The following is a 26,980-nucleotide window of genomic DNA, read 5'->3' as shown; positions in this document are numbered from 1 at the left end:
CTGTAGGAGGATCCCGGTTAGTCATATAGACATAAGTCAATCGGAAGCTTACAAGCGAAACTCCAGGTTTATTTACCCTGAGTGCTTTGTTTCTGTTTTGAAACAGAATGAGAACATTATTTTAAGTTTTAATTCAACTAGATGTAGACACATATCTTATTTAAGTTGAAAACCAAAATGATAATTACAACAAATAACCTCAAGGAGACGTGAGGACGGCTCTAATTTTCCTATCTCTAGGGGCCTCGCGCTTCCAAGCGAATGAAAGTGAGGCAGGCGTCCAAAGTCGCTCAATATGCGCATGCGTGACAGAATCGGTCACCCATAGGGCCGTACCATCGGACGGTCTTTCCCATCGCTGGCTAGTCGGGCGCGCGAGGGTTCGGCGAGCTTCCTGCTGCTTTTGGCCAATCAGCGGAGCGGAAAGGACCGGAACGGCGCGGAGAGACTCTTAGACTCCTGGCCGGGACAACGGCGAGCAGAGACGGTTAGAGGCGTCGTCCTGCCGCCAACTCGCGAGTATCGCAAGAGGAGGTGGCAGCTGTTGGGTTGATGCGGGAGCAGAGAGAAATTGAGCATGTGCAGAGTGCTTGTGCTGAGCTCCTGATTTGCACTGCGTACATATTGTTAGAGTGGGTTGCAAAGTGCAGAGTCTACTCTAACCCATATTATTCGAGCTCAGCAACTTTAAAATAAGTGGATTTCAAGTCCCAGAATTCCCCAGCCAACTGGCCAGGGAATTCTGGGACTTGAAGTCCACTTAAAGTTGCTGAGCTTGAGAAACATGGATTTCTAATGGCACTGGGTAGTTACAGTCTGACTCGTTTTCCTTTTATCTTCTGTTTTGCAAAATCTACCAATTATCTGCACTCTTTAATAATTAACAAAATAACATTCCTACCAATTAACAAAATAACATTCCCACCATCAATGTTCATTGATCTAATTTAATTCCAGTTGGATAAAAAACACTTCTCCAATAATCCTTCAAAATAACTATCCTCTTTATCTATTTTAAACTTTTTAACATCCAATTTTTTTGCCAAAAGTTTTTAAATCTTTTAAAGTTTTTTTCTCTTTATAGTATTAAAGGAACAGGAAGCAAAGGAGAAAGGAAAAGAGGCGGAGAGCTTGCCTTTTCTTTTGCCCTTGCTTGAGACATTAATCATGCAAATGTAATTAATCCATGCATTAATCCATGAATTAATAATATAGACTTAAAAATTAGAAATTCCAAACAATACTGTGTAAAAGGAGAGTACTTCTTTTTGACCAACAAGCTTAAGTAAAGTAATATTTTTAAAAAATCCATTTAAAACGTCAGATGAACACCCACTGACAGTTTACAGCTTGGTGGCTTTAAAAAAGATTTTAAAAACAAGAAATAGAGATAATTGGCATCTTTCCCTTAAAAACTAATTGCTCTGAACAAGTTATCTAAAATAATTTACAGTTTATGCTTCATACAAAGCATTAGGAAATTGCTTTTTATTATTTAATTAAATTAGATACTAATTATAACCTATGAAATGTTGTTATCAGGTATTCTTACCTAACATATCCCATTGATTTCAGTTGAAGTGATGGGTGGATAATTTGGTTCAAATCAAAGCTTCTACAATCAGCAGGACTTCCAAATTTTCCACTTGTAGAAAGTACCATTGTATTGTCCACCAGAAGTGATAAACTATCCTGATGCTTAATTTAAACCTGTAATTTATTTCTAACATTTGTCCTTGCCAAAGATTGCCATTAAAGGTTAAATTGACCACATATCATTGATTGATTGATTAAAAAGGACAGTCCTTTATTTCAGAAACCTGCTCTTTCAAGGATCAATAGATTTATTTTTCAAAAAGTGAGTTTTATCCTTTGTTTTGTCCATTTAACTTATACAAGTGTGTGAGATGTAAAAACCCCAAATTTTGATACTCACAATACGAAGACAAGTCTGGTTAACAAAACAAAAGTTTATTGGAGAATAACATAAAAAGAATAAAAAGGAAAGAGAAAAGAGAAGAGAAGAGGCGTTTGCAAACACGGCCTCCTGGATCCTTCCCAATGGATTGAGTTCCAGGAGCACACTGGCCTGGTTTCAAGTTTTGCATTTTATACCCCTACAATGCATGTCACATCTAAGAAGCTCTTTCATCTTTATAGATGTACTTTGAAGTTGTACTTCGTTAACCTCACCTCTTCCGTCCATCTGCTGTTATCTTATTTATTTGTAATTTTCACCTTGGGTCAAAATCCCCCTCTTTAATAGTAGGATTTCTACTCAAAGTGTAAGTTCCTGTTTCCGGAGGGATTTTTAGGCAGTGAACGTTGAACAAACCTTCTCACACATTTGGCAGTGCATTGCTACATTTATGTTACAGTGTTACATTTGTGTTAAATAGACAGTCTCAGATATTGGCATTACATTTCTACAATTATTTTTCTACAATTTTATAAAAGAATAACTTTATTGCCTTCAAGTGTTACCATTTAATGTATAGTCTGACTGCAGAATGTCCTTTTTAATACTTGCTTCTTAGAACTTTATAGCTTCTTATGCTTTATAGACCAGGGCTTTTCAACCAGTAGTACGGGTACCACCTATGGTACATTGGCACCTGGCAGGTGATACGCAACCATCCTAGAAAAGTGGTAGCGGGGGAGGGGAATGAACTGAACCGGTGGCAGTACCACAGAAGCCTGAGCGAGAGATGGCTGGAGCTGCAGGGCTGTCAGAGCTCAGCGGAAGCGCCAGGATCAGTGCTGCTTTCCAGCTGATTGGTGCTTCTTCGGGGCTGTCAGGGCTCAGTGGAAGTGCCAGGATCAGCGCCAGGCTCCAGCTGGAGCTCAGCTCTGATCCTGGTGCTTCTGTTGAGCCCAGAAGAAGCACCAATCAGCTGGAAAGCAGCACTGATTCTAGTACTTCTGCTGAGCCCAGAAGAAGCGCTGATCAGCTGGAATGTTGCAGCCTCTCCAGGGTCTTGTGATTTACATTCAGATGCTTGGCAACGGATTCATATTTATCACGGTCACAGTGTCCCTGGGTCATGTGAAGTGACTAAAACCTGCTGCAACCACCCAGCAGACAGAGGGGGGGAATAAAAACCAAACACCCCCCCCACCCCACCCCGGCTGCAAATCCTCAACAGAAATGCTCATAACAATGAAAACCTCAGACAGGAGGAAGAGCACCGCCGGGTGGGCAGGCAGGTGTCTTGCTCAGCTGTGCCTTGGGGGGGCACTTTTTTCAGTGCCATTGTAACTTTGAACAGTCACTAAGCGAATTGTTGTAAGTCAAGGACTACCTGTATTTTATCACTTTACTCTCTCTCTCTCTCTCTCTCTTTTTTTGGTCATCAAGTTTTTGACACCTTGCTAGGCGACTGGTGGTACTTGGATGTTGTGGCACAATGGGTGAAAAGGTTGAAAATCCCTGTTCTAGACATTTTTATTAGACTATGTCCTTTTGCAAAGTTTTTCTCGGATTTGCTCTCAAATTTTCTTCTGCAAAGTTATGGACCTAATCACCTACATTTTTTTTTCTTCCTATCCTTACAAACCTCTTTCAGGTTTGCCCTGTTATTCAGCTGCGTTCTTTGTGTTTTGCAAGAAAATATGGTCACCCTAGCTGTGTCATCGTTCGTCAGAAAAGATTGCTTTGCAGCATTTAACGTGTGCTAAGGGGGTCTTCGCTTCCAATAAACAATGGCTATGCAAAAAAAAAAAAATCAAAATCAAGGATATGGACGGCCCTGCTAAACTCAAAACATTCTAACAAACTTGTAAAATTGATATGAATTGTGGGATAGTTTTCACTAATTAAATCTGGAGCATTCCGAGATTACCTTTGGCTGAAAAAATCTTTGCAGGACTTTGTCCTAATGGAAGGTTGTTGCACTCTCAATTGTTGTCCAAGAGAGCAGACTGTCCTCTGAAGACCTTAGGTAGTTACCTTTAGCCTGTCTAGAGTTCCAGTCGATTTTATGCAGAGCTGATATTTCTGATTAACCTCGATTAACCTTGATCCAAACCCTTGATTAACCTTGATCCAAACCCTCTTATTTAATACAGGTAGTCCTCGACTTACAACCTTAATTGAGCTCCAAATTTCTATGGCTAAATGAGGCATTTGTAAAGTGAGTTTTGCCCCGTTTTTACAACCTTTCCTGACGCAGTTGTTAAGTGAATCGCTGCCGTTCATAAGTTAGTAACCCGGTTGTTAAGTGAATCTGGCTTCCCCCCCCCCATGGACTTTGCTTGTCAGAAGGTCGCAAAAGGGGATCACGTGCCCCCCCCCGGGACACGGCAAACTGTCATAAATATGAGTCAGTTGCCAAGCGTGTGAATTTCAATCACGTGACCACGGGGATGGCTGCAACGGTCGTAAATATGAAAACAGGTCAGAAGTCACCTTTTTCAGGGCTGTTGTAACTTTGAACAGTCACTCACTCAATGAACGATTGTAAGTCGACGATCTGTACTAGCTTTCCCTGATTGCTCATAAAAAAATATGGCCTAATTTCCTGACATTCTGAAGGAAAACATGTAAGAACAATTGAGGAAGTCCTAAAATAGACATAATATATGATACATAATGAGAATAGAATAGAATAGAATAGAATAGAATAGAATAGAAAATATGGAATGGAATGGAAGAATAGAATAGAATAGAATAGAATAGAATAGAATAGAATAGAATAGAATAGAATAGAGCTGGAAGGGACCTTGGAGGTCTTCTAGTCCAGCCCCCCACTCAAGCAGGAGAACCTATACCATCTCAGACAAGTGACTATCCAGTCTCTTCTTTAAAAACCTCCAGTGATGGAGCACCCACAATTTCTGGAAGCAAACTGTTCCACTGGTTAATTGCCCTCACTGTTAGGAACTTTCTTCTTAATTCCAGGTTGCTTCTCTCTTTGATCAGTTTCCAACCATTGTTTCTTGTCCTGCCCTCTGGTGTTTTGGAGAATAGCGTGACCCCCCCCCCTCCTCTTCTTTGTGGCAGCCCCTCAGATACTGGAACACTGCTATCATGTCACCCCTATTTCTTCTTTTCTTTAGACTAGCCAAACCCAAGTCCTGCAGCCATTCTTCATTATACACAACCCCTCTTTATATTCCATCCTCTTCCATGTTATTAAAGTACCATATGTGACATTTTCTTTTTTGAAAATAATTTAAAAACTGTTGTCCGATCCATAAAAAGGTCGTCATCCTAATTTAACAACAAGTGCACATTTGAATTTTAGGTAAGTTAAGATTTTCATGACCAATGACAGAAACCCTCTTTGTAAAATTACATCTTGTTGCTGTTAACTTTTACATTTAAAAAAAAAAAAAAACCCAGAATGGGAAGTTTCTCTTTTCAATGGATCAAACGGTGCTGAAATTCATTAACTCATCAAACCGACTGCAATCCCAACATGTCAAAGTTCTTTTGCTCTGATTTCTGACTGTAGCAAAATATTTGCTCGTATCGATCAACTTCTTTTAGGATAATGACAGGATTGGGCTAAACTGGCTGATGGTTTCCCCCCTATCCATCCAACCAGCATATTCCTTACTTGATTTAAGGCTACAGTTTGTTAATGTTTGTTAATATTTGCTGAAGAGACGGTTTGTCAACTGAGCACGAAAAGGATGAATGGCCAGACGTGATGCTGAAGGACAAATATTGATTCTGGTTGGTTTGTAGAAAAGTGAACTTTGTCCTGAGAAGAAGCAACCAACATTCCTGAAAATGGAAAAAGAAGCATCTGTTGAAGCTCAAAAGTCTGCCCAAGAAACCATCATCAGAGAAGAGGTATGTGGGGTTTAACTGCCATCATTTTACTCCAGTGCAACTTACTGTGATCAATGTTAGGTTCAAGAGTCATTTTATTTCTTTGGGTTTTTTTTTTCTGCAAATGTGTTACAGATAACAAGCCCAACTGAGCCCAGAATTTCTGTTGCTCGGTGAAATATTTGTTAAGGGAGTTTTGCCCCACTTTACAACTGCAGTTGTTAAGTGAATCACTGCAGATGTTAAGTTAGTCACACGGTTGTTAAGTGAAGCTGGCTTCCCCCCCATTGACTTTGCTCGTCAGAAGATCGCAAAGGGGGGGATCACGTGACCCCGGGACACTGTGACCGTCGTAAATACGAACAAGTTGCCAAGCGTCCGAATTTTGATCACGTGACCGTGGAGGGATGCTGCGACAGTCGTAAGTGTGAAAAACGGCCACTTTTTTCAGGGCTGTTCTAATTTTGAATTGTCACTAAATGAGCTTGTAAGTCGAGGACTGCCTCTGTTTCCCCACCGTGAAATTGGCCCTTTCAGTGATGCGGCAAAAATATTTCTCTACATTCAGCTGCCTACTTTTTGCTAGAATGTGAGTTTTTGGGAGCTCAGAAGATGACTTTGTAATGCACAGTCTGGAGGTTACGAGACGGGTGGGCTCCATTGCAGAAGTCTTTTTTTTTTTTTACAAATTTTATTTATAATACACTTACAAACAAACAAACATTGGATTTAACGTGACATTCCAGTATATACATTCTTATCAGATTATTCCACTTTTTACAATCAATTCTTCATCTCTACATATACATCTAGGTCAGTGGTTCTCAACCTTTTTAATGCTGCGACCCTCAACCGGTCGTAAGTTGAGGACTACTCAACCGGTCGTAAGTCGAGGACTACTCAACTGGTACAGCACCGTTTGCAGAATGGGACTATTCAAGAGAGTCTATTCTATTGGCTTTCAAAAGCCCATAGAATAAAAGGGAGAAGCACAGCTAAGGAAAAGGGGGAAAAAAATGGCGGACTGCGTTGTTTGATGACCCCCGTGAAATGGTTGTTCGACCCCAAATGGGGTCCCGACCCACAGGTTGAGAACCACTGATCTAGGTTTTATATACAATACTTATTCTAAAATAATATATATTTCTATCTTAACATTCATCTTTAATCCCGACCGTCCTCTTCGGATTCCTCCAGTGGTAAAATTTATCCCAGGTTTCATAATAAACTGATCCATATTTGTCTTTTAATATCATTGTGAGCCTGTCCATTTCCGCACAGGCTAATATTTTATGTATTAACTCTTCCTCTGTGGGAATTTCCTTGCTCTTCCATTTTTGCGCAAAGGCAAGCCTAGCTGCAGTCAGGATGTGTAGCAGCAGGTAGATTGTTCCCTTGTCGTATTTTTCTGTCGTTATTCCCAACAAGAAGAGTTCATGTTTTAACTCTAAGTCCAGTGTTAATATATCCCTCAACCAGTTTCGTGTCCTGTTCCAATACTCATGAGTCTTTGGGCATTCCCACCACATATGGTAGTATGATCCTATTGCTGTTTTACATTTCCAGCATAGGGGTGAGATGTTTGAACCCATTTTGGCTAGCCTTACGGGTGGGAAATGCCATCTATAAAACATCTTGTAAAGATTTTCCTTTTATGAGGTAGCTAAAGTGAGTTTCCTAGTTCTTTCCCACAGTTTTTGCCAAATATCCATTGCCTTAATGAAGTCTCAATGAAAGGAAATTTGTGTGGCCTTGGCAGAAATGACTGAACATTGATGAAAGCAATTAGAGAGTAGCTCTTATTGAATATATGACCTACTTCTTTGTAAGCAAGCGTAAAGATCCTTTTCAATCCATAGCTTGGCTCGCATTGAAGGCGTTATGTATACTAACGTTAGGCGAGTTTTGGATATTAGTAATCAAGTGTCTATTGGCTTGTAAGGAATATGGGAAAGTGCTAGTAAAGGATAATATTTTGTTTATTTAGTTTGCTCTTTCTCCACAATGGAAACTAATCCAGAAGAGAAGCAACCTAGAACTAAAGAAAAATTTCCTGACAGTTAGAACAATTAACCAATGGAACAACCTGCCTCCAGAAGCTGTGAATGCTCCAACACTGGAAGTTTATAAGAAAAGACTGGACAGCCATTTGTCCGAAATGGTATAGGGTTTCCTGCCTGAATAGGGGGTTAGACTAGATGACCTCCAAGGTCCCTTCCAGCTGTTATAAGTGCCATAAAACGTGGTTTTTTTTCCTCAGTAACAAATCTTCCTTACATTGTGATCTTTTGGGGGTTTTTTTGTTGTTGTTTACCTCACAGCAGATAATTAAAAACTTTTGAGTGCCAGGATAAACCTGCTCTAACTTAAAGGACAATATTTGTAATTGTGTCTCAGCGAATTTCTGATCCATGATAGGTTTAGTGCAGGGGTCTTCAAATATGGCCCTTTTATGACTTGTGGACTTCAACTCCCAGAATTTTTTCCTTCATTTCATGATTTGTGTGTTGTCCTTTGGATAGGAGCCTCACCATTTTTCTTGTCCTGGGCAAGGATGCCTCATTTTTGAAAGTCAAGGCCTTTGGGCTATCATTATTCGAGCAGGGTACAGTCAAGGCAAAAAAAAAAAAACACTTGCATTTGATTTAATTCACATTTAGTTAACATTATTCCTCCCCAGTAATATATTTAATATTTTGTCTGTTTATTAGAGCATATTAAAAATTATTATAGGTTACACAGTTGGATCTCTCTGGAGTTTGTTGCCTTCCAATTGAGTTGTTGTTAGCCACACATTGGTGATTTAAACGAGGATTTAATTGAGGCTTTTTTTTTCCTTTTCAGACCATTACTCAAAGAAAATGGGTGAAGCTTGACCAAACCACTTACGTTGATCCAACCGGTCAAACAAGGTACCCATCCTATCTTTTATTTGGTCTTTAAGAAGAGACTGGACAGCCACTTGTCTGAAATGGTATAGGGTTGGACTAGATGACCTCCAAGGTCCCTTCCAACTTTATATTATTATTATTATTATTATTATTATTATTATTATTATTATTATTATTAACTATTGGGTAAATCAGTAATTATCAGACCAATTTGTACTGAGTAGCTGAGTTCCATACTGTGCTAAACCATAGTTTGTTTAAAACATAAGTTATACCAGAAGCCACGGTGGTACGGTTCACATATAATGCTTAATGAAAGAATTTGCAGGTCACATACATGATTTAGCCTGCAGCTCCACACCACGTCATCAGGGTAACCTATCAAAACTGAGTGACCAAATGCATCGTTTTTGGCAGCACCATATTACAGTTCCCCCCCTCCCCAAAGTAAATATTTAATTGTCTTAACTCCTCCAAAAATAGAGTCCTAAAGCCTTATCTTGGTGCTTCCTGTGCCTAGATAATGGAAAACTTCTAAAAAAATCTACATAAATAAATAACTAAAAAAATATTAAATCATTAAATGATAGGTAGGTAGGTAGATACTGTAGATCAGTGGTTCTCAACCTGTGGGTCAGGACCCCATTTGGGGTCGAACGACCATTTCACGGGGGTCGCCAAACAACGCAGTCCACCATTTTTTCCCCCTTTTCCTTAGCTGTGCTACTCCCTTTTATTCTATTGGCTTTTGAAAGCCAATAGAATAGACTCTCTTGAATAGAGTCTAATTCTATTGGCTTTCAAAAGCCAATAGGAATTGTCCAGGCTGTCTCTGCCCTGCTGAGCCCGCCAAAAGTCCCATTCTGCAAACGGTGCTGCACCAGTTGAGTAGTCCTCGACTTACAACCGGTTGAGTAGTCCTCGACTTACGACCGGTTGGGGGTCGCGGCATTAAAAAGATTGAGAACCACTGCTGTAGATAGATAGATAGATAGATAGACAGACAGACAGACAGACAGATACTGTAGTTAGATATTGTAGATAGATAGATAGATAGATAGATAGATAGATAGATAGATAGATAGATAGATAGATAGATAGATAGATAGATAGATAGAGGTACTGTACTTCGATACTCTAGATAGACAGACAGACAGATACTATAGTTAGATATTGTAGATAGATATGGTAGATAGATAGAGATAGACAGACAGAGACAGACAGATAGGCAGGCAGGCAGGCAGGCAGGCAGATAGGCAGATAGATTAGAAAACTTGATTAAGTAAAGCAAACTTTTCAAAGAAAAAAAAAGCACAGTCATTTTGGTCAAAATGACATTATCCATCACAGCTTTTGAAACTCAGGTTTTGACATTTATCTTCTTTTCCGCCCTTGTATTTTTTTTTTTTTTAACAGAATATGGGAATCGGTGAAACGTACTACCAGGAGAGAAGGGGTTTCTGCTGATGGTAAGCCAACTTTCCTTACTATGCATGTCAAAAAAATCCCCTTGCCCAATAACTGTTATATGAGCAAACTGGACGTGTATTACACACGTAAGAAAAAACAAATCAGTCCTGGCACTGATGAAGTCACCTAGTTGGGTAATGAAACGTCTGCAAGAAAACAACCAAGCTCAGAGAGCATTAAAAGACCCCACAAAGCACAAATCAGTGTCAGTGGGAACATTGGCTCTGTGGATGTTCCTGTTAGGTTTGTGATAGAGTCTACTCTCAATTCATCCGTGAAGGTTCTTCAAAGTCTTTTCCAGCATTCGAGAATGTGGAAATGGCTACCTGGGGGGGTAGAAACTTGAAAAAGCAGTGTTTCAAACCAAGGAAGCAATACAGGGTAGTACTGCAGTGAAATCTGAGACTGTGGAGGTTGTGGTTCAAATCTACATTCCTTTTAGAAGCCCCTTGGGCTATTCACACACACACACACACACACACTCCTGGCTACACCTACACCACAAGAGTGTGGGAAAGTGGGAGAACATCCTAAGTTGTTTTGAGTTCCTTCAACAAAGGAAAGGATACGATCCATTTTTTTTTTAAAAATGCGGATTTGTCTTGTAAATGAAAGCATATTTATTTTGGCACTGATTTCTCCCCTTTTCACGGGGGGGGGGGGGCTCCAGGAAGCTAATATTTCCTGCAAACTAGGTTAAACGTAAAGAGAACAATTGGTCACCACCAAGTGACCTTTGCCCACCAAGACCAATAAGGCAGCTGCTGCACTAACACAAGTTCTCCAGATATCTCTGGATTCTCTGGTTATCGACGAGTACTGACTCTCCAGCTCTTTTCACACTTGCAATCATGTTTTTGCCTGTTTCTCCTCTCGGTTGGCAGGTGTGGCAGTTATTCCCGTGCTGCAGCGAACTCTCCACTATGATTGCATTGTCCTAGTGAAACAATTTAGGCCTCCCTTAGGAGCCTATTGCTTGGAATTCCCTGCAGGTAGGTAATTAGATTGAGGTCTTTTGGCTTAGTAATTGTGATGAGAACTCCATTTCCTTCCCTTTCCTTTCCTTCTTTCCTTTCCTTTCCTTCCCTTCCCCTTTTTCCTTTCCTTCCCTTCCCTTTTTTCCTTTCCTTTCCTTCCCTCCCCTCCCTTCCCTTTCCTTCCCTTCCCTTCCCTTTTTTCCTTTCCTTTCCTTTCCTTCTTTCCTTTCCTTTCCTTCCCTTCCCCTTTTTCCTTTCCTTCCCTTCCCTTTCCTTTTTTCCTTTCCTTTTCTTTCCTTCCCTTTTTTCCTTTCCTTCCCTTTCCTTCCCTTCCCTTTCCTTTTTTCCTTTCCTTTCCTTCCCTTTCCTTTTTTCCTTTCCTTTCCTTTCCTTCCCTTCCCCTTTTTCCTTTCCTTTCCTTTTTTCCTTTCCTTTCCTTTCCTTCCCTTTTTTCCTTTCCTTTCCTTTCCTTTTTTCCTTTCCTTTCCTTCCCTCCCCTCCCTTCCCTTTCCTTCCCTTCCCTTCCCTTTTTTCCTTTCCTTTCCTTTCCTTCTTTCCTTTCCTTTCCTTCCCTTCCCCTTTTTCCTTTCCTTCCCTTCCCTTTCCTTTTTTCCTTTCCTTTTCTTTCCTTCCCTTTTTTCCTTTCCTTCCCTTTCCTTCCCTTCCCTTTCCTTTTTTCCTTTCCTTTCCTTCCCTTTCCTTTTTTCCTTTCCTTTCCTTTCCTTCCCTTCCCTTTTTCCTTTCCTTTCCTTTTTTCCTTCCTTTCCTTTCCTTCCCTTTTTTCCTTTCCTTTCCTTTCCTTTCCTTCTTTCCTTCCCTTCCCCTTTTTCCTTTCCTTTCCTTCCCTTCCCTTTCCTTTTTTCCTTTCCTTTCCTTTCCTTTTTCCTTTCCTTTCCTTTCCTTTCCTTCCCTCCCCTCCCTTCCCTTTCCTTCCCTTCCCTTCCCTTCCCTTTCCTTTCCTTCTTTCCTTTCCTTTCCTTCCCTTTTTTCCTTTCCTTTCCTTTCCTTCCCTCCCCTCCCTTCCCTTTCCTTCCCTTCCCTTTTTTCCTTTCCTTTTTTCCTTTCCTTTCCTTTCCTTCCCTTCCCCTTTTTCCTTTCCTTTCCTTTTTTCCTTTCCTTTCCTTTCCTTCCCTTTTTTCCTTTCCTTTCCTTTTCTTTCCTTCCCTCCCCTCCCTCCCCTTTCCTTCCCTTCCCTTCCCTTCCCTTTCCTTTTTTCTTTCCTTTCCTTTCCTTCTTTCCTTTCCTTCCCTTCCCCTTTTTCCTTTCCTTTCCTTTCCTTCCCTTTCCTTTTTTCCTTTCCTTTCCTTCCCTTTCCCTATTTCCTCCCCTCCCTTCCCTTCCCTTTCCTTCCCTCCCCTCCCTTCCCTTTCCTTCCCTTCCCTCCCCTGCCCTTCCCTTCCCTTTTGACAGAGCTGCCTGTAAGTCGTGTATTTGCACCACAGGCCTGATTGATAGCAACGAAAACCCCGAGACCGCTGCTTTACGGGAACTGGAAGAAGAAACGGGCTATAAAGGGGACATCCTTGAATGTTCTCCAGGTAATTTGGGGGGCTTTGCCATAAAGGTTGAAAAAGAAGAGGTTTCAAGGTAATAATTTAACAGCCAACCAGCTTGTATAATGTGAGATGTACGATGTAATGTAATGTAAGATGGATGATGCAATGATAGCAATGACTCAGCAGAGTCTGTGTCTCTTTAAGAGCCTGAGTATAAAAGGGAAAGCTTTTGCTGACGTGTCTCTCTCTCTCGTCCGTTTCCTTCTGTAATAGCCGTATATTGGAGTTTGTTGTTTCACCACGTGTATGTATTTTCTTTTTAGTGTATAATGTAGATAGCGTAATATAAACCACCATTTCATACAGACCACTGTGTACTCTATTTACTCCTGGGTTACCTCAGCGCAATAAGACTGTGCATGCTCTGACAAGAGGAAAGAACGACTTGATCCTGCATGCCCTCTGAGCTTGGTTGTTTTCTCGCAGACGTTTCATTACCCAACGAGGTAACACCATCAGGTCCTGAGGACGTTGGGTAATGAAATGTCTGCAAAAAAAACCAGCCAAGCTCAGGAAGCAGCAAGGACCATTTCAATCCTGAGCCACCAATACAGGTAGTCCTCAACTTACAACAGTTCATTTAGTGACCGTTCGAAGTTGCAACGAGATTGAAAAAAGTGACTTACGACTGTTTTTCATACTTACAACCGTTGCAGCATCCCCAGAGTTACATGATCAAAATTCAGACGCTTGGCAATTGGCTTGTAGTTATGACGGTCACAGCGTCCCAAGATCACGTGATCACCTTTTGGTGACCTCTTCACAAGCAAAGTCAATGGGGAAAGCCAGATTTGTTTAACAAACAACCGTGTCACTAACTTAACAACTTCAGTGATTCTCTTAGCCACTGGGGCAAGAAACGTCATAAAATGGGGGCGAAACTCACTTAACAGTTGCCTCACTTAACCACAAAATTGTTGGACTCCATTGTGGTCATAAGCCGAGGACTGCCTCTATTCTGCTTTAAAGAATGACTCGTACCCTTTTTGTGTGGTATTTTTGAATATCCAGAGAGCTTTGTAAAATCCAGGATTTCTTTTTACAGCCACAGTTGTGAGGCTCCCAATAAAAAAGAATTGGGATAACCAACCCCCCTCCCATAAATAGAACAATTAACCAGTGGAACAACCTGCCTCCAGAAGCAGTGAATGCTCCAACACTGGAAGTTTTTAAGAAGAGACTGGACAGCCATTTGTCTGAAATGGTATAGGGCAGTGGTTCTCCACCTGTGGGTCGGGACCCCATTTGGGGTCGAACGACCATTTCATGGGGGTCGCCAAACCATGCTGTCCACCATTTTGTTCCCTTTTCCCTAGCTGTCCTACTCCCTCTTATTGGTGGCCACAGCCACTTGGGGGTCACCACAACATGGGGAACTGTATTATGGGGTCACAGCATTAGAAAGGTTGAGAACCACTGGTATAGGGTTACCTGCCTAAGCAGGGGGTTGGTCTAGATGACCTCCAAGGTCCCTTCCAACTTTATTATTATTATTACTACTACTACTACTACTACTACTGATCATCGCACAGTGAGCCAGATGTTCAGACTGGATTTGGCATTTTGTCTACCTATCGAGTCCTTACCAAGGACCTGGGATAGGCAGATGTGGATGTTTGATGGTATTACAGTTATCGTCGTAGGATGGAAGCAGTTCCTACTAAGGCCGCCTTTTGCAATTGACTAATAGCGAATTTGTCAATGCCAATGGTGTTCAAGTGGTGCTCCAGTTGTTTTGGGATTGCACCCAAGGCGCCTATGACTATTGGTACTACCCTTGCTTGCTTTTGCCACAGTCTTTCTATTTCTATTTGTAGGTCTTTGTATTTTGTTATCTTCACCAGTTCTTTCTCTTCTATTCTTCTGTCTCCAGGCACTGCCACGTCCACTATCCAGACTTTTTTGTCTTTCTTATCGACAATTGTTAAGTCCGGGGTGTTATGTTGCAGGTGCTTGTCTGTCTGAATTCTGAAGTCCCAGAGCAGTTTAACTTTATCATATTCTATGACTTTCTCTATATTATTATTATTATTATTATTATTATTATTATGCATCATCGCACAGTCAGCCAGATGTTCAGACTGGATTTGGCATTTTGTCTACCTATCGAGTCCTTACCAAAGACCTGGGATAGGCAGATGTGGATGTTGGATGGTATTACAGATATCGTCGCAGGATGGAAGCAGTTCCTAGTAAGGCCGCCTTTTGCAATTGACTAATGGCGAATTTGTCAATGCCAATGGTGTTTCGGACCCTTTTGGCAGACAAGCTATTCCATGAATTGGAGCAGACCCCCCCAAAAGCTTGATTCCTGGCCCCTAATTTCCTGGGCGGAGGGAGTCTGTAACATAACTTGGGTTGAAAGTGTAGGACAGCTTGATGCTGTGCCAATCCTAAAGATCAAAAGGACCTGAACCATCCAGGGTTTTTAAGCAATTTCAAGCACTTTGAACTACACCTGGAAGCCCAGCCCACACGAAAATGTTCTTTCGTTGAACTGTTTCCCAACCCCCAACAAATTGTCCCGTTCTGTGCCAACTGTAGTTTCAACATGGGTCTTCAGGAGTGGCCTCAACCAGACTATGTTGCAGCAATCTGAAGGCAAGCTAGGAAGAGCACCAGTGACTTGGCTGTCCCAGAACAGGCTGTCCTGATAGCCAAGGGCAGGGGTAGGCAACCTTGGCTCTTTTATGACTCGTGGACTTCAACTCCAGAACTCCTCAGCCAGCCATGCTGGCTCAGGAATTCTGGGAGTTGAACTCCACGAGTCATAAAAGAGCCAAGGTTGCCTACCCCTGGCCAAGGGGTTTCTGCCTGTCCTCTCCTTGGGTTATCCCAGGGGTAGGCAACCTTGGCTCTTTTATGACTCGTGGATTTCAACTCCCAGAATTCCTGAGCCGGAATGGCTCAGCTTGGAAACCTCTCCCTTTCCCCTCAGCATGGCTGGCTCAGGAATTCTGGGAGTTGAAATCCACGAGTCATAAAAGAGCCAAGGTTGCCTACCCTTGGGTTATCCAAACAGGAGAGCTGTTAGCTCATGGACCTTCAGAGAAGTACAACCCCATTTAGGGCGAACCTTTGAATTTATATGGAGCTAGCTAGACAGTTTCTTGATCAACAGCCATTCAGTCTTCTGGAGAGGGTTATAAATCAGACAAGATGTTGAGGGTGGCATTGCCATCTAAGCTCTGACTTATTTGTCGGTGCCTCCGCATAGCACACAAACACAAAGAGCTAAGCCTCAATCACAAGGCTGCAACCGACATCTTGATGGTTTTGACCTCTCCTCAAGAACTCCTCTGTCAGCTTGATTTGAGTTTGTCTCTTCCAATCCTTAAAGAGTTAAAACATCCAATGCATTTTCCTTTTTTTGACCCAAGATGGAATTGCATAATTTGGTATCATCAGCACATTGATGTACCTCACTGTGGAACAGTAGGTGACCTGACCTGGCTGCTTCGTAGAATTGCTAAATAAAATGAAAGAGGTGGTGAATCTCTGAGATCCATCATAAGAACTGGAAAATTTGACCTCACCATCTTATTGAATAGAAGCACCCCTTAAAACGAGTAGCAGACCCATTATACTGTAATACAGAATCCCCAATCCTTGGCCCCTTTATGACTTGGGGACTTCAACTCCCAGAATTCCTCAGCCTGCGTGCCTGGCTGAGGAATTCTGGGAGTTGAAGTCCATAAGTCATAAAAGGGCCAAGTTTGAAGATCCCTGTTGTAGGTCATCCTAAAGGATACTATGCTACTGAGAGGTCCAGCAGGATTAGAAGCAGATCTCCTGGAGAAACTCTACCCGTGTAGTTGCTAAGGGTCACCACCCACTTGATAGCATATAATTAGTCCAATTAAGTCTGGGTGATTATGTTGCTAAATCTGGAAACTGGTATTGTTGACAGAAGAAAGCTGATGGTTACATGCTAGAAATGTTTAAGAGGTAACAATAAAAGCTTTCGGAATCAGAATAGAGCTGGAAGGGACCTTGGAGGTCTTCTAGTCCAACCCCCTGCTCAAGCAGGAGACCCAATACCATTTCAGATAGGTGGTTATCCAATCTCTTCTTAAAAACCTTCAGTGTTGGAGCATCTACAAAGTTCTGGAGGCAAATTGTTCCACTAGTTAATTGTTCCCACTGTTGGGAAGTTTCTCCTTAATTCCTAGCTGTTCCTCTCCTTGGTTAGTTTCCATCCGTTGCTTCTTGTCTTGCCTTCTGGTGCTTTGGAAAATAGGTTGACCCCTTTTTCTTTGTGGCAACCCCTCAAATACTGAAAGACTGCTATCATGTCCCCCTTATTCCCTACCCAAATCCTGCAACCGTTCCTCATATCTTTTAGTCTCCAGGCCTTTAATCATCTTACTTGTTCTTCTCTGCCTTTTTTCCAAAGTCTCAACATCTTTTTTGTAAAGTGGCGACCAAAACTGGATGCATTATTCCAGGTGTAATTTTATTAAGGCTTTATAAAAGCAGTCCTAATACTTGATTTTGATTCTGTGCCTCTGTTTATATAACCAAGGATTCTATTAGCTTTTTTGGCTGCTGCTGTATACTGCTGGCTCCTGTTTTAAGTGATTGTCCACTAGGACTCCAAGATCTCTTACTACAGCAGTGGTTCTCAACCTTTTTAATGCCGCGACCCCCAACCGGTCGTAAGTCGAGGACTATTCAACCGGTCGTAAGTCGAGGACTACTCAACTGGTGCAGCACCGTTTGCAGAATGGGACTTTTGGCGGGCTCAGTAGGGCAGAGACAGCCTGGACAATTCCTATTGGCTTTTGAAAGCCAATAGAATTAGACTCTCTTCAAGAGAGTCTATTCTATTGGCTTTCAAAAGCCAATAGAATAAAAGGGAGTAGCACAGCTAAGGAAAAGGGGAAAAAAATGGCGGACTGCGTTGTTTGGTGACCCCCGTGAAATGGTCGTTTGACCCCAAATGGGGCCCCGACAGGTTGAGAACCACTGTATTACAGTCTTGCTGACCTTCAGGATGTCTTTTAGGGAGAATATCACTTAATAGTTTGAGGATCTTCATATGTAGGTGCTTGCGTTAATTAGTAACAGGTTTAGTTATTTTTACAATGGTGCTGTAAAGATTATTGACAACCACAAGGTTGTCTATAAGATATTAAGAAAGGCAAATTCATTTTCACTTAGCCATGAAACTCACCATGTGATCCTGGGTCAGTCATATTCTTATAATTGAAGTTATAAAAACTAATATTGTCAGGCACAAAAGATCACATTCACACGGGAAGATCCAATGAAACAGATGTATTGCTACTCACGCCTATACACTGCTAGGAATCTTCTCAACTAACGCTTAGCACCTGCTTGAACTGATTTTAAGAGAGGTTGGACTTAGCTTGGGACTACATAGAGATTCTAGGCTGAATCCTCTTTTGACTCCACCCCCAGGTTCTGGTACTCTTTCCCCTACAAATATGCAGATAAAATAAGGGAGTGGCTATGTGTACCTTCTCAAGATCTGGGAAGGACGTGTACAAAAAAATGTGTAATTTTTTTTCTTCAATGAGGCTTTCTTTTCTGTGTAACTGAGTGTTTATGCTTTCCATAGCGTTATGCTTAGATCCCGGGTTGACAAACTGTGCGTCACACATTGCAACCGTCACCATCAACGGAGACCTACCTGTCAATCTGAAGCCAAAACAAAAGCCTGGTGAGTGTTTTGTTAACTTTTCTTTCCTTTTTTTCCTTCTACCAAATTAACGTTTCCAAGGCTGAAGCTCTGTGAAGGTCCAATGGATTTTTATTAAATTTGGGGGCATGTTTATTGGAGCTAGATCAGGGGCTTCAAACTTGGCCCTTTTATGACTTGTGGACTTCAACTCCCAGAATTCCTCAGCCAGGCACGCTGGCTGAGGAATTCTGGGAGTTGAAGTCCACAAGTCATAAAAGGGCCAAGTTTGAAGACTGCTGCTCTAGATAAAGGTCACACATCTTACAGTTGTCAAGGCCCTAAACATCTACAGGTAACTTGATGGCAGCAGAGATACAGAATAAGTTTAATCTCTGCTGCCATCTAGTGGACGATCATCTTTTTGCAGTCGGTGTTCAGCAGCGTTAATATCTTGACTCCTTTGGCGTACAGGTAGCCCTTGACTTACGACCGTTCGTTTAGTGACCGTTCAGAGTTACAGTGGCACCGAAACAAGTGACCTATGACTATTTTTCACACTTACGACCTGTTGAAGCATCCCCATGGTCACCTGATCAAAATTCGGATGCTCGGCAACTGATTCATATTTATGACGGGGGTCACGTGATCCCCTTTTGTGTCCTTCTGATGAACAAAGTCATTGGGGGAAGCCAGGTTCACTAAGAGACATGTTACTAACTTAACATCCTCAGTGATTCACTTAACAACGGTGGCAAGAAAGGCCGTAAAACGGGAGAAAAAAATCACTTAATAAATGTCTCTCTTAGCCACAGAAACATTGGGCTCAATTGTGGTCGTAACTCGAGGACTAGCTGTTCAGATGATGGCATGACATCTGTGCAATGGTTAGGAGAGGGGTAGGCAACCTTGGCTCTTTTATGACTCGTGGACTTTAACTCCCAGAATTCCTGAGCCAGCATGGGGGAACTATGGCCCCTTCATGACTCATGGTCTTCAACTCCCAGAATTCCTGAGCCAGCATGGCTCAGCTTGGAAACCTCTCCCTTTCCCCTCAGCATGGCTGGCTCAGGAATTCTGGGTATTGAAGTCCACCAGTCATAAAAGGGCCAAGTTTGAAGACCCCTCCCAGAATTCCTGAGCCAGCATGAGGGAAACTATGGCCCCTTCATGACTCGTGGACTTCAACTCCCAGAATTCCTGAGCCAGCATGACTCAGCTTGGAAACCTTTCCCTGTCCCCTCAGCATGACTGGCTCAGGAATTCTGGGAGTTGAAGTCCACGAGTCATAAAAGAGCCAAGGTTGCCTACCCCTGAATTAGGGTCACAAAACTGGGATGATGGTTAAGGCTTAGTATACGATAAGTCCGCACATCTTCAAAGTTAACTTAAGGCACTTAATTTATCTCTAGGACCCTTCGCTACGCAGCCCCCCAAATTTTGACCTCACTCCTTTTAGGAATACCTATGGGCTACAGCCTGGGGGTGGGGACCCCATTATTACTTCCATACCATGGGTGACCCCGATAGAGGCAATTATCCTTCAACCTGCAGCAAGAAAAGACATGAAACTATTCAGGGTTGTGTTGAGTGTCACTACTGAGAGTGATCTCCCTTCATGCAAATAACACACAATTCGAACCCACTGAGATCTCATTTTTGTGACATTTCTCTTCTGTTTCTCCCCTACAGAGGAAGGAGGTACGTTACCTGCTTAAGTTCATTTTGCCTGGATGATCCGAGATGAATATTCTCAATTTCTTTTGGAATTCTAGCTTCTGGTTTGGATTCGCCCCTCTTTTTTTTATTCACTAAAACCCCTTCATCATCTGATATTGTATGTTTTTTTGAAGTCATCCTGCACTTTGGTCTTTGTTAGTAATTGGGTAACGCATGTCCAGGCCGTCCTCAATTTAGAACGAATCATTTAGTGACTGTTTAAAGTTAACAACAGCACTGAAAAAAGTGAGTTCTGACCGTTTTTCACACTTAACGACGGTTGCAGCATCCCGGTGCTCACGTGATCCAAATTTGGACGCTTGGCAACTGGTTCACACTTACGACGGTTGCTGTGTCCCGTGGTCATGTGATCCCCTTTTGCGACCTTCTGACAAGCAAAGACGATGGGGAAGCCGGATTCACAGATTAACAGCTGTGTTGTTCACACCGGTGATTCTCTTAACAACTGGCAAAAAGGTTGTAAAATGGAGCAAAACTCACTTAACAATTGTTTTGCTTAGGAACAGAAATTTTGAGCTCAATTGTGGTCGAGGACTATCACTAGGGATCAGAGGAATACAAGTTGTTGTTTTTTAAAAAATGTTTCCAAGTTAGAAAACTGTTTCTCCCTGGTGTCATCGTTCCGACAGGTGAAACTCTTCAAAGAATTTTGAGGCGTTGTTTACTTTAAAGAATCTTTATTCGAGTAGCGTAGCATCGGCACGTACATAGGCCAAGCCAAAATCTGAATTCCCCTCCCCTGAGTACATAGTATTGAAGCACAATTCCCTCCTCTAATTAACAGTCATAAATCACATTCTCCAATTCGTTTGAAATGCAGGCTCTCCCTCCAGTTCTCCAGCCTGCCAATTCTTATCATCTCTTATTTCAAAAACCTTGGTTCTCACACTAGTTACAGTATTGTTATGTCTTAAGTAAACTCCCATGCACATTCCTCCTCCCCCCCCCAGTATCATCTAATTCTAACTCTAATTCTAAGAGTAAAATATAAGAAAGAAAATGGCTGTATCTCCATATGTTGTCAAAGCAAGAACATCCGATGTTAGCAGCGTTGACATCTGGTTTGGGAAGATCCCGTTTCCTGCAGATGTTTTTGCTTTGTTAAGGAAACATTTTCAAGAAAACCACCCAGCTCAGAGAGCCCCAAGGACCCCACAGTTCAGCCCTGAGCTACAAATATTCTCCTTTACTGGTACTACTTCATGAAGGTGACCGAAAGAGGCCATTTTGTGGTGATGGACAATGGATGATGGCACCAGTTCCCTAACTTCCGGTTTTCTTGTTTTTCCCTCGTCAGAGTTTGTGGAAGTCGTTACGCTACCAAAGAACGATTTAATGCAGAGAATTGAAGGTAAGGAAGTATGGATGGAAAGCTTGTTTCAGATGTAGAACTGAAGTTTCCTTGCAAGAATCAAGCTAAAGAGATCGGACAACCATCTGTCTGGAATGGTATTGTGTTTCCTGTTAGAGCAGGGGGTTGGACTAGAAGACCTATAAGGTCTCTTCCAACTCTATTATTCTGTTATTCTTTTTTCCTTCCTTCCTTCCTTCCTCCTTCCTTCCTCATCACTGGAGTTAGGGGGTGGGTGAGTGTTGGTCTCTTCCAACTCTGTTATTTTGTTATTCTTTCTTTCTTTCTTTCTTTCTTTCTTTCTTTCTTTCTTTCTTTCTTTCTTTCTTTCTTTCTTTCTTTCTTTCTTTCTTTCTTTCCTTCCTTCCTTCCTTCCTTCCTTCCTTCCTTCCTTTCTCTCTCTCTCTTTCTTTCTTTCTTTTCCTTCCTTCCTTCCTTCCTTCCTTCCTTCCTTCCTTCCTTCCTTCCTTCCTTCCCCATCACTAGAGGTTAGGGCAGGGGTAGGCAACCTTGGCTCTTTTATGACTCGTAGACTTCAACTCCCAGAATTCCTGAGCCAGCCAAGATGGCTCAGGAATTCTGGGAGTTGAAGTCCACGAGTCATAAAAGAGCCAAGGTTGCCTACCCCTGGGTTAGGGGGTGGGTGGATGTTGTCCAAGGTCTCTTCCAACTCCATTATTCTGTTATTTCTGTGAACTTCCTTATTTAGCATAGAGTTTGTATACACTGAGATTTGAATTCAGTACCTGTTGAATGGGATGGGATAAGTCCTTCTGAATTAATATATGGAGGAAAATGGAGGAACTTGTGGAACATTTGCTCTCTGAGTGCCTGGGTGGGTATACAAACCGTGCAGTGGTGGCAATCCTTAGAAGACCTGTGGAAGAATATTTTCCATCTTTAAAAAAGGGTATTGTCAGGGTGAGAAGTTGAATATTCTATTTAGCTTGCAACAGCCTTCGTTGAATTCAGTGGGATTTTGCAGGAGGTGTGCAAAGGATTGCACTTTGCAGCGCCCTGTGTAACACCCATGTGTATCACACCTTGCAAGCTCGTGATTGTTGAAGTAGAGTTCACCACCTCCTGTTGTCTTACAGAATAGGAAATTCAGGCAACGAAACATCTCTGCCAGGTCCGGCTGGAGCCAAACCTTCTCAAAATAATCTGAAATGAAAACCTGGAAATGGATCTCAACGACTGCAAACCTGTCGAGGCCGCAGTTTAGGAAAAACAGGAATTGTTCAATTTAGAACCAGTTCGTTTAGTGACCATTCAAACTTGTAACGACGCTGAAAAAGGGGACTCGTGACCGTCTTTCACACTTACAACCGTCGCAGCGTCCCCACGATCATGTGATCAAAATTAGGACTCTTGGCAACCGGGAAATATTTATGACAGTCGCAGCGTCCCGGGTTCACGTGGTCCGCTTTTGTGACCTTCTGACTAGCAAAGTCAATGGGGAAGCGAGATTCACTTCACAACCTTGTGTCTAACTTAACAACTGCAGGGATTCACTTAATAACTTTGGCGAGAAAGGTCATGAAATGGGGCAAAACTCACCTAACTGCAATGCTCAGTTGCAGTCGTAAGTTGAGGACTACTTGGTTGTTGTTTTTTTTTTACAAGCACATCCTTCTCTTCCCAAACTTTTCATGTTAATACAAAATATTTGCACGGTCTATCTCAGGGGTCTCCAACCGTGGCAACTTTAAGACTTGTAGGACTTCAACTCCCAGAATTCCTCAGCCAGCTTTGCATTTTGAATTTGAATTCAAATTTGAATGCTGGGAGTTGAAGTCCACAAGTCTTAAAGTTGCCAAGGTTGGGGACCCCTGGTCTATCTGATGTAATGAAGTTTTCCCATCATTTGACTGAAGGACCAGTGGAACAACCTGCCTCCAGAAGTGGTGAATGCTCCAACACTGGAAGTTTTTAAGAAGAGACTGGACAGCCATTGGTCTGAAATGGTATAGAGCCGTGATGGCAAACCTTTTAGAGACCGAGTGCCCCAAAACCGCCCCCCTGCTCTGCCTGCCCTGCCCCGCCCTGTCCCACCCCTACTCATGCGTGACCCCGCCTGCCCGTAGGGCCACCCACTGCCTCCATGGCCCGCCGCAGCGCCATGGCGGTCACACCCTCCACCCACGCCCCGCATCATTTGCATGCAACAGGGAACGAGGGCGGAGTCTTGTCCCCGCTGCCCGGATGCCATGTCCTTGGCTGCGCTGCTCCGCGTGGACAGTGCCCAGGGGCGACGCTCCTCCGGGGGGCTGCTGGTGAGGAGAGGGCTACGGGTGGAGGTAGGGCTGGGGGGGATGGCAGGCATGCCCACAGAGAGGGCTCCAAGTGCCACCTCTGGCACGCGTGCCATAGGTTCGCCACCACTGGTATAGGGTTTTCTGCCTGAGTAGGGGTTGGACTAGATGACCTCCAAGGTCCCTTCCAACTTTATTATTATTATAAGGAGCTATAACCTCAGTGAGATCCCTTCTCTCACATCTGGGAGATGTGTGAAAAATCCAGATGCATTTTTAGAAAGGGGACCTGGAAAGCCCACTCCAAGTCCGCGTTCAGAGACATTAATCAATTGCACGGATAATGAACCATTATCACAAGGATAATGAACCATTATCACAAGCTCGTACGCCTCCACAGGTAGTCCTTGACTTCCCAGCCCGACCTTTCTGTCGCTAAGTGAAACATTTGTTAAGTGAGGTTCACCCCATTTTACAACCTTCCTTTCCAGGTTTGTTAAGGGAATCACTGCAGTGGTTAAATTAGTAACCCAGTTGTTAAGTGAATCTGGGTTCCCCATTGGCTTTGCTTATAAGATCGCCAAAGGGGATCACGTGAGCCCGGGATGCTGCGACCGTCGTAAATATGAGTTGCCAAACGTATGAATTTGGATCACGTTGACTGTGGAGATGGTGCAACGGTCACTAAGGGTGAAAAACGGTCACAAGTTACACTTTATTCAGTGCCGGTGGCTTTGGTCACTAAACAAACTGCTGTTAAGTCGAGGACCACCTGTGTTAATGAAAACCATCATCCACGGCCCTTTGAATGGAAGACCAGCTCTGGATTATCCTCTTTAAAGTGTATGCTTGTGTGTGTTTTCTGCAGAACTGGTGGCCGAGGAACACCTGATCGTGGATGCCAAGCTGTACGCTTACGCGCTCGCCCTGCGGCACGCGACAGACCAGCCCTTCCAGGTTCCCTTCATGAAGTTCTAGAACTCAAAGTTCTAGAGACCTTCAAGAAATGTTGCTCTGAATAATATAAGCGAGCAGTTTCCTGCATAATTTTTTTTACCTAATTCAAGTTCACTGGAATAGTTGGCGGAAAAATAAAAGGCTTCTTACTCTCTTTTCCAGTCTATAGTTTTTGAACTACTAAGTTGGTGGGTTGAGTAGCTGGCAGCCAAGACTGTGGATTGGGTCTTGTTTTGCCCTGGGCCTGGCCAGGGGTAGGCAACCTTGGCTCTTTTATGACTTGTGGACTTCAACTCCCAGAATTCCTGAGCCAGCATGGCTCAGCTTGGAAACCTCTCCCTTTCCCCTCAGCATGGCTGGCTCAGGAATTCTGGGAGTTGAAGTCCATGAGTCATAAAAGAGCCAAGGTTGCCTACCCCTGGCCTAGGCCGCTTCCTGACTCGTAAACTTCAACTCCCAGAATTCCTGAGCCAGCATGGCTCAGCTTGGAAACCTCTCCCTTTCCCCTCAGTATGGCTAGCTCAGGAATTCTGGGAGTTGAAGTCCATGAGTCATGAAGGGGCCAGAGTTCCCCTATGCTGGCTCAGGAATTCTGGGAATTGAAGTCCACGAGTCATAAAAGAGCCAAGGTTGCCTACCCCTGGGCTTGGCCAACTGTTTAGCTTCTCTTCTCCTTAATGGACAATGCACAGAACCGGTCCCATCTTCCTTGGTACTCATAAATGGTTGATCAACCCAAGAGGCAGAACTTCCAGAGCTCTGCAGGTTGTCAGAGGCTGCCCGCAATCTTCTCCCTGCCTCTAGCAAGGAAGTCTGGGAGTTGAAGTCCACAAGTCTTAAAAAGTTGCCAGGTTTGAGAAACCCTGGGGTGGTGGGCGATGGGTGGGTCCAAGGCTGAGGAGACCCCGAGGTCTTCTTCAGCCATGGAAGTTCTCAGGAGGACTTTGAGCCAGACCCTTTCCCAGCCCAGCCTACCTCCCAGGATTGCTCAGTGGGGGAAAACTGGAAGGAGGGGCCCTGTACAGGCAGTCCTTGACTTATGACCACAATTGTGCTCAAAATGTCTGTCGCTAACTTCCGCCGTTTTATGACCTGCCTTGCCACGGTTGCTGAGTGAATCATTGCAGTTGATACTAACCCGGTTGTTAAGTGGCCTCCCCGTTGACTGCTCAACAGAAGGCTGCCAAAGGGGATCACATGACTCTGGGAGGCCGCAACTGTCATAAATACGAACCAATTGCCAAGGGCCCACATTTTGATCATGTGACTGTGGGGAATGTTACAAGAGCGTGAAAAAGTCGTTAAGTCATTTTGGTTCCATGCCGATATACGCCACCTTTTACCTCAGTGGTTCTCAACCTTTTTAATGCCGCGACCCCAACCGGTCGTAACTCAAGGACTACCCAACCGGTTGTAAGTCGAGGACTTTCCCTGCCCGGGAGCGCTGCGCATGCGTGGTGCTGCCCCCTGCGCCGGCCGAGGCGTAGCTGGCAAGGGGCAGCGACGGTGCAGGCCAACCACCGGCTGGGCCACCAGCTGGCCCAGCCCAAGGGAGGTAAGGCACCCACCAGGCCCCACGCGCACCAGCAACCCTCCCTGCACCCGCCAGCCTCCCACCTCCCACCCTGGCCCTCTTTTACTTACATTTTTAGTAGTTGCTCAGCAGGGAGGGGTGGAAGCTTCCAGACAGCTCGCCTTCGCTGCAGACAACTTGCAGCACCGTTTGCAGAATGGGACTTTTGGCGGGCTCAGCAGGGCAGAGACAGCCTGGACAATTCCTATTGGCTTTGAAAGCCAATAGAATTAGACTCTATTCAAGAGAGTCTATTCTATTGGCTTTCCAAAGCCAATAGAATAAAAGGGAGTAGCACAGCTAAGGAAAAGGGGAAAAAAAATGGCGGACTGCGTTGTTTGGCGAACCCCGTGAAATGGTCGTTCGACCCCAAATGGCACAGGTTGAGAATCGCTGTTTTACCTCAAGGAGCGACAAGGGAAGCCATCTTGTAAAAAGAAAAAAAAAAAGCAGCAAGGATGAGCTTTTAATTAAATAACTTTAATGTCTATAATGTTTTACACGGGCTACGTTGCCGCAAAGAAGCTCGACAAAGGCTCAGTTTGTTATCAGCCCAAGCCATTCCCCCTTTGAGACCAACCATTTTGCTTGGCTGTGGGGTTTTTTTGTTTTGTTTTGTTTTAATTTACTTTGGAACGAACAGACGTGAGGGTGAAGTTTCAAGCAGCTCAGGGCTTTTCCCTGCTTACCCCCCCCCCCAGTCTGAAAGACACCCCAGCGTGTCAGTCTCCAAGGGCTGGCACAAACCTGGAGCCCCCTCATCCAGGTTCTACCATCCCTCACGTTT

General features: G+C 43.4%; 1 protein-coding gene across 1 annotated transcript; it reads left to right on the top strand.

Moving 5' to 3' along the window:
- The first annotated feature begins 336 nt into the window (after positions 1 to 336).
- Positions 337 to 24,776, top strand: NUDT5 (nudix hydrolase 5). The gene is made up of 10 exons (XM_039357533.1): positions 337 to 487; positions 5,693 to 5,800; positions 8,624 to 8,691; positions 10,087 to 10,139; positions 11,025 to 11,132; positions 12,560 to 12,655; positions 18,258 to 18,359; positions 20,010 to 20,018; positions 21,355 to 21,408; positions 24,532 to 24,776. The coding sequence occupies exons 2-10, from the start codon at positions 5,738 to 5,740 to the stop codon at positions 24,639 to 24,641; spliced, it is 663 nt and encodes a 220-aa protein (XP_039213467.1). The 5' UTR covers positions 337 to 487; positions 5,693 to 5,737; the 3' UTR covers positions 24,642 to 24,776.
- The last annotated feature ends 2,204 nt before the right edge of the window (positions 24,777 to 26,980 follow it).

This window comes from Crotalus tigris, unplaced genomic scaffold (assembly GCF_016545835.1).
Source record: "Crotalus tigris isolate CLP2741 ecotype Arizona unplaced genomic scaffold, ASM1654583v1 scf7180000018925.3142382, whole genome shotgun sequence".
NCBI lineage: Eukaryota > Metazoa > Chordata > Lepidosauria > Squamata > Viperidae > Crotalus > Crotalus tigris.
This window is presented reverse-complemented; position numbering and strand designations above follow the sequence as displayed.

What these genes read in the sequence shown, in the direction of transcription:
- NUDT5 (XM_039357533.1), top strand. Translation starts at nt 5,738, where the DNA reads ATGGAAAAAGAAGCATCTGTTGAAGCTCAAAAGTCTGCCCAAGAAACC. An exon ending in AAACCATCATCAGAGAAGAG is followed by an intron (nt 5,801 to 8,623) that starts GTATGTGGGGTT and finishes TTTCCTTTTCAG; the next exon opens with ACCATTACTCAAAGAAAATG. An exon ending in GATCCAACCGGTCAAACAAG is followed by an intron (nt 8,692 to 10,086) that starts GTACCCATCCTA and finishes TTTTTTTAACAG; the next exon opens with AATATGGGAATCGGTGAAAC.